At 43.5% G+C, this 7,686-nt stretch overlaps 1 protein-coding gene across 1 annotated transcript; it reads right to left on the reverse strand.

Annotated features, from left to right (window-relative positions):
• Positions 1-933: 933 nt before the first annotated feature.
• LOC123079455 (probable glycerol-3-phosphate dehydrogenase [NAD(+)] 2, cytosolic) lies at positions 934-4,889 on the reverse strand. The gene is made up of 5 exons (XM_044502228.1): positions 3,727-4,889; positions 2,455-2,676; positions 1,868-2,115; positions 1,643-1,782; positions 934-1,358 (listed from the first exon to the last, which is right to left on the reverse strand). The coding sequence occupies exons 1-5, from the start codon at positions 4,382-4,384 to the stop codon at positions 1,217-1,219; spliced, it is 1,410 nt and encodes a 469-aa protein (XP_044358163.1). The 5' UTR covers positions 4,385-4,889; the 3' UTR covers positions 934-1,216.
• Between the last annotated feature and the right edge of the window lie 2,797 nt (positions 4,890-7,686).

Here is a 7,686-nt window from a genome sequence, read left to right on the forward strand (position 1 = left end):
TATGTACTACTGTTTATGACTATGTGTTGATGTTTTCATGTGTTGTTATTTACAAGAAAGTGTTGATGTTTATAAAATGTGGTGTGTTTATGATCTCTTGTTGTTTCTAAGTATGTATTGATGTTATTATGTGTTGTTGTTTATAAATTATGATTGTATCTTGTTGTTTATGATTATGTGTCGCTCAAATTGATGCTATGCAAACATGGGTATTTTTACCCGTGGTACCCATTTACCCTGTCAGGTGACGGGCATGGGTAAGCGTAAATGGGACAGGTATCCCCCTACCCCTAGTCTTTAAACCATGATCTCGCACACAGCTGGGAATCAGCTGGTTGAATGTAACCCTTTTCCTTGATAAATGCAGTTTTTTTGTCTGTTTTGGACATCAAAGCTTCTCTTCTGCTTAGCTAACAAAAATCTACTCTGCTTTGTTTCATTGCACGCGTTTTAGAAAAAAAACAGATCTTTATTCATTTGCAATAACAAGTACATCATTTACGAGGAGGGGTACAATTTCACTCAAAGGCTTCTGAAACCAGATCAAAGCTATAGAAAATCTAGCTAGCTTAGCAAGTTCATGGGCAACCCTATTGACTTCCCTATTACAGTGCTCGAATCTAGTAATGGAAAAATCACAAGCCAAAAAATAGGAATGGGAAAATCACAAACCAAAAAATAACAATCGTCAAACGTTGCCGCCGCTGTAGTTGCCGACCGTCCTCTATTATTCATGGTTTCATTGCACACGTTCTCTCTGTCCATTTACATCTATTCGCCTGATGACATCATGTCGGGTCCATCTTTGTAGGAAGGCTAGTCACTGGTTATTGCAGTACATCACATTGGTTCTCGAAATGATAAAACCTGCAACTTCATGTCATATCTGTTCGAGCAGGTAATCAAACTGTTGAAAATATAGAGGGTATATCATTCGAAGCATGAAATGTGATTGTATTGTTTTTCCATTTCAAATAGGATACAGAATAATAGCATTATTAAATCGTTCTATATACACAAGATGGTGTGAACCACATCAAGCTACTAACACACTCAACACATCTTCCTCAAAATAGTCAACTAAAGTTTTTAACTGAACTTACTAGTGTTACAACAACAGCAGCAGAAGCAGCAGCCACCGAATGGACAAGAGCACATAGGGCTTCGAAAGCGTCTAGCGACTAATAGAAAGAAGGAAAACGATAGGAGAATCTGTCTAAGCTTTCACATCTCCATTTGGTTGACCAAGAATAGATGGTCGGTAAAGTGACTGCCCCCGTGCCATCTCAATTCTTTCACGCGGATCACACATCGACTCATCTCTTATAGCCTGAAGAATCGACTCAGTAGGAAGTTCCCTGTGCACATGAGTAAACAAATCAACACAGTTGATTATGGCTGCAAACTTTTACTAACGTACAATATAGCAACATCATACTGGAGTAGCAATTGGCCAGGAGAATGAACATATCTTTATGCCTACTGAGATAAATTGTTCTTATATCTGGGCAGTTACAGTATGTACTTGTGAAAAATGGATAAATCCATTAGAAGGTATTTTTGAAGCTAATTCAATAAAATTGCAATTGAACTATTTCACAAGGGCTTTTGTTATATCATGAAAAAGAAGAAGGATTACTACCTCTTGATCAAAATTTTATGAAGTGTTTTCAAGATGGGGCACATCTCAACTGGCGCAACAGATTTGTTGGCTTCTGGATGCATTACACTCAAACTATCCTGACTGAGAAGTTTATAAAATGCATCGACCGCAGAGACGCCCTGAAATGAATTGTTAACACAATTTAGTATGCCTTGAGGTTTGTGGTAGCAGTTGAAAGTTCGGACAACAATCAAAATGGCGAACCTGGATTGTCCCTTTGCCTTTTATGCTATCACCCATTTCCAGAGTCAGTTCCCCTTTAGCTAACTTATGCCCATACCATGCATTACGACCTTTCAACAATGTGACATAAGTGTCAGCTAATAAAGGTCCAGCAAGTTTTTCGGGTTCTTCTTCCAGAAGGTGGGTGATGTAGATCATTTCGGATGTGCAAAGTGCAAAGTAAACAGACTTGCTGGTAGCACTCTCATTGGTTAGTGCTGCCACCATACCTGCAAGATAACACAATGTTCAGCAAACTAACTGAAGATTATGTCAATTAAAAGTAGAAGTACAACAGATATTTCAGCCTTTCTTGTCCATTGGATCTTTCTTCTGGATGTTGACAGCTAAGATATAACTAACTAGTGTATTTTTCCTCCTTGGGACACTGATTCGTTGGAATTAGTGCACGATAACATGATGCAAGTTACTACCTATTGAGGACATTGTGTAACACTGAGTGTGTTATGGTGGCAAACTAATCCAAAGTTTAGAACAGTGTATGGCCTTTACAAACTTATAGTGGTCGAAACATGGCAAAAGCAGCGGAACATACGAACATAACTTACCAGCACCAATAGCGTACACATTTTTCAAACCTCCCATGACTTCATGAGTGATGAGATCACTATTATCCCAGACAATAAAATGAGGCTGCCTCAAAAATTTAGCAAGAGGTTTCCTCCATTTGTCAGTTCCACAAATACGAGCATTCGCATATTCTTTATTATATATTTCAGACGCGATGTTAGGGCCACCAAGATATAGAATATTATCCAATGGAACCTTAGCTGCAATAAAATCAATAATCCGTAAGTCACATGCAGAGTTAAATAGGCGAAAGGAAAATGCTGGAAACAAAGCATGACACTCGGCACACACCACTCTGAAACTAGAGTTCTGAACTGAGATCAACAACAGTTGAACAAAATGTTGCATTTTTTTGGTGTGTAGAAGCATGAAAATAGAGTAAGGAATTCATTCAGGAAGAGCCTGCTAAACTAAACACATATAATGACTAAGAGCATTCATAAGCAACAGAAGATACTACCAATTACTTAGCTGCAAGTTCAATAATCAGTTATATCCCCTCTATATACGAAACTTACAGAAGGTTACATAGATCTTATCCTTTACTCTTATACTCATAAATATCTGAGTTTGTGGCGGTCCATTCACCCACAGATATTACCTCTTAAGTCGCCAAGAAATTAATTGCCGCAATTATAATATATTTGTAGAAGAGGTATGTCTCATAATTTTCCGATCAGTTGATTCGACTGATGTAGATTTTGAGATTTTTTTTATTTGCACAAAGTTAGGGACTAAGATGACACAAGCAGTTAGACAACTCATGCAATGAAAAAACTTCTATAGCAATGCACAAGCATCAACTTCCATAGCAGCGCACGAGTATTTAGCAAGCCAAGGCAATGAATTCAGTTAAACATTACAGTATAATGCAATGAGCAAAAAGCATTTTTTGATATATTTTTACCAAGAACCATGTACGGATTTATCTTCTACAATTCAACATCAATATTTTGTCAGCAACGTAATCGGTTGCATCCAAAATTTATCATAACTCATGATGACATTTCAGCCAAAGTTTGATAACTGTCTGTCATAGTTATCAGGTACTCCTACCAGATTAAAAAGGCTGATAGCTACAAATTTGTACCCATGGAGGGGAACCGACACCAACAATTGAGGGCAAACAGCAATCCACCAAGTACATAGGACAACATCAATCCACCATCAATAGAGGACAACATCAATTCTTCAGTGAAGAAAGAAGAATAAATTATGATTGGGCGAAAAAGAAGATATAGGGAACTCACTTGCTTTGCTAATCATCTGTGTGGGAGTTATGATCCGCGGCACCGGATCCAGGGATGCTTCTATCCCTTTGGTGAGCGAGATGATGACTGGGGCATTAACCCTCTCCTTCCAGTACCTCCCAATCTCCCCAAACACAACCCTCGTCTCCGTGGACGGCAGGCCGTTGATGACAATGTCAGCGTCCCAGACGGCCTCCTGCAGGTTGGTGACGACCTTGAGCGGGCAGAGCGGGGTGTCGATCATGTTGAGGCAGAAGCCGTCCCTGAGTATCTCGTCGGCGTAGAGCGTGCGGTCCCCGAGGCGGCCCTCGACGTACTTGAGGTAGGCGCATCGGCGGATCAGGCGGCGCAGGACGTCCTCGCGCGCGTTGATGACGTTGAAGAGGTGCTCGGCGGTGGCGCGGTCGACGGCGCGGCCGGGGCGGCGCCAGATGCGGAGCTGCACCTTGTCGCGGAGGTGGCCGTAGGCGTCCTGCAGGAGCGCGCAGAAGACGCTGCCCCAGGCCCCGGCCCCGACGCCGACGATCCGGAGCGGGTCCCCGTCGGCCTTCCCCATCACCCGCCGCAGCTCGTCCACCTTCTCCTCCACGGCCCCATTGGCGTGCCCGTTCGACGCGTGGCCCCCCGCCGCGTGCGCCCCGTCCTCCGCTCCGCCCATTGCTTCTCGCCGCAAGCAAAACCAAGGCCAGCCGCGCAAGCCACCACTACATAACCTGTCTGATTCGTTCGGTTGTTCCAAGGATGGGCAGGCAGGTTATAAACTAACCGGGAGGAAGAAGACGAGAAAAGGACGCAATTTGCGTGGGTCTGGCCGCCGAATTGCGACGGGGGTGACGCGGGGTGTCGGCCGGAGAGACCGAGGCAGGCCGCGGCTTGCCTGCCCGAGCGGTCGCCGGTTGGTGGCGCGGTTTCGCTCGCCGGTCGGTCGATCCTCTCGTCGAAAGCTAAGTGGTGGGGGATCGGAGAATTTCTTTTCTTTTCTGGGATCCGCCGCGTCACGGCGGAGCGGGAGGTGGCAGATGGGTGAGCGGAGCCGGGGCGCGGTAAGAAAAGGACGGGAGGTGGTAGGCGGGACGGATTCGAGGATCCGGAGGTCGCAGGGACGGTGATGTGATGGTGGGTTGGTGATGGTGTCGGATTTGGGTAGTTTGCCATGGCGGACCTGGCGCCGAGCCGTGCCGTGCCCTGGCACCGGCGCCAGATCCACCAGTGTTCGGGGGCGCCTCCACCGGCACGTGCGTCGGGCGTGTGGCGACCACGTCCAGCACGGTAATTTTGATTGTATGTTTCTTTTAGGGCAAATCTTGATTGTATGTATAAACTTCTACTGGGCCACTGATATTATTCTAATATTTGGATTATAAACTTGAAAACTCATATAATTTGTAGAATATCATAATTGTGTTGACCATTATATTTGGATTACTACAACAATGAACTATAGCATTATATTTTTAAAGAGCATGTCAAATTCAGAACATCACGTTATGTGTTTCAAAGGGTTCAAGAAGAGTTTATGCAAGAGATACGAATATCCATTTCTGAGTCCAGACTCATTTGCACCCGGTCAAGAACATCACGTTTTGTTTTGAATTTTTTTATCTTCAGCACGGGTGCGGATGAGTCTGGGCACCGAATCACTGCTCTCTAAGTGATAGCCTTACTGGTAAGTCTTCACCGCCCTAGTCCCCGACAATAGAAGCAGTGACTCATATGATACAACAACTTGATAAATAAATAAAAAACACTTTATTTTTAAATTTTAGACATTGTTAGTTTCTTAACGCTTACAACCGGCATCTTTGATTCAAAGGATTTCTCATGTAGTTCTGGAGAATTCTAACCTTGGAATTTTCTTTGCAACTTAACAACTTATTCACCCAAGAAGAATTCTTCATCACTTATTCACCCAAGAAAGAATTGTCGTTTTCCAAGTGAGGATCATCGCACATACCCCCGGAACAGTCGGGACACTCGGGGATCCCATCCTCGTAATCCATTTCTTGTGTTCATAATTGAAAGATAAAAAATCCACGAAAAAAATGTCATCAGGTGAGGTATGATCACACATTACCAACACTGCTAGAACTAGCTAGTACGACGATACATATAAGCAGGTTTATCAAGTCTACAGAATTAGGTTATGCGATGCTATCTACATAATACAACATAGCAGCTTCCATACTTTCAACAGTACTAAAAAATAGTTCAAACATCTCTAGCACACAATGACACGACTAGCTACGGTGGAGAGAGAAACTCCTAATCAAAGTCAACGTCAGAGCTGTAGTCATCATCATCGTCGGAGGTCTCGAGGACTCGGTCCCAGTCTATCGGGTCATCCTGGGCCTCCTCCTTGTCGCATGCGGCCTTCAGCAATGCCTCGTTCAAGGCATAGAGTTGCGGATCCTCCCTAAGATAATGCTCCACCAACGAATCACTGCTTTGCTATTGACGGGTCATCGTCAGCACCTTGGCCTTATGGTGCTCCTTCCCCTCGGCCTTGGAGATTATCCTCATGTTTGGAGGCGCTAGCCGACTCACGCGCCAGGCATCCTGGGGAAAGTTGAGCTGGGCACTTGGCCCCTGGTACACTAGCGCCATGACAGCATAAGTGCGTGCCGCCTCGACGATGTTGAACGTGTTGAGTCATTGCTTCTTGCCAGTGTTGAGGTTTTGATTCTAGGCCGCCCACTTGCCCCAAGGCCTCTGGAAAACACCAGGGTACCTGCCGTTGTCCGCCATTTCCAACAAAAAAGAAGTGCCCTAGAACATGCGCATATATAAATTTAAAAATATACGGAAAATTCGGGCATGACCTATGCTTAATAATGGACATATTAAGTGTTAGAAATTTGGTGTAACGAAATTCAATCAACGTTTCTCCAAAACATGAGCGCTTATTATGAATCCCTGTAAAAAAAATTGAAGACATTTAGTACAATACAATATAAATCACAAACTATATGAAATCTTAAACATGAAGCTATATAAATTTCAAAATGTACAAAAAATTTGGCATGAGCTTTGCTTAAAATTGGACATATTAAGTGCCAAAAATTTGGCAAAAAGAAAATCAATCAACATTTCGGCAAAAAAAATGGAATTTAGTGTATGATTCCTTGAAAAACTTGAAGCCAAGTGCATGTACATTCTATAAGCATTGATATCTAATTATTAACTTCTAGCTTCATTCTAGTGAATTCTAATGAAGCAAATTTGAAAATTCAGCAAAATTGTAGTGTACATAGTTAAGAAGTACAACTGAAGCAAATTCACCAAGTTTGATAACTACTGTACGTCTGTACTAAAGCAAATTCTAAAATTTCAAAAATTAACCCTAGCCTTGTAAACAATTGAATGCAAGTGCATATTCAATCCAAAATTAATAAGTCATTCTACAATTGTAAAATTAACAAATCATTATAAAATTCAAGCTCAAACAAGTCATATTCGTCTCTATGAAGCTCAAACAAATTAAATCTACTACCCTAACTACTCAAGCTCAAGCTCACACAAATTAATATGTCAACCCTAACCCTAGCTAGCTAGTAATCAAGAAAATCACAAATGTGGGTGGGCATGGGCGCGGGTGGCACGGCCACGGATGATGAGGGTGATGGGGACGGGGACGACGGAATGTGAGGAGTATGATGCTTACCGGGGCGGATGGCGAGGGTGGCGGGGAGGGCGAGGTCGATGGTGGCTGCAGACGGGGGGCAGGACAGCGAGGCTGATGGGGACAGCAAGGACGATGGCGACGGCGGCGACGAGAGCGGTGGGGGAGAGTGAGAGTGACTCTGTGGATATGGTGGAATGACCATGCGGGAGCGAATGGATAACATTTTACAGCAGTGACCCGGGTGCCCGGAAGCCCGCCACCGCAACTTTTCAAGTGGCGGGCATTGTTATGGACCCGCCACAGCTAAGTGAAGACTATTTTTAAAAATCATTTAGGCC

Source organism: Triticum aestivum, chromosome 3D (assembly GCF_018294505.1).
Source record: "Triticum aestivum cultivar Chinese Spring chromosome 3D, IWGSC CS RefSeq v2.1, whole genome shotgun sequence".
Classification (NCBI taxonomy): Eukaryota; Viridiplantae; Streptophyta; class Magnoliopsida; order Poales; family Poaceae; genus Triticum; species Triticum aestivum.

Bases quoted from the DNA above. Each gene is read 5' to 3' on its own strand.
- LOC123079455 (XM_044502228.1), bottom strand. From the start codon at position 4,384: ATGGGCGGAGCGGAGGACGGGGCGCACGCGGCGGGGGGCCACGCGTCG. The intron at 2,677-3,726 runs GTGAGTTCCCTA...ATTTTATTGCAG, and splicing joins ACAGATGATTAGCAAAGCAA to CTAAGGTTCCATTGGATAAT. The intron at 1,783-1,867 runs GTTCGCCATTTT...AATTCATTTCAG, and splicing joins AAGGCAAAGGGACAATCCAG to GGCGTCTCTGCGGTCGATGC.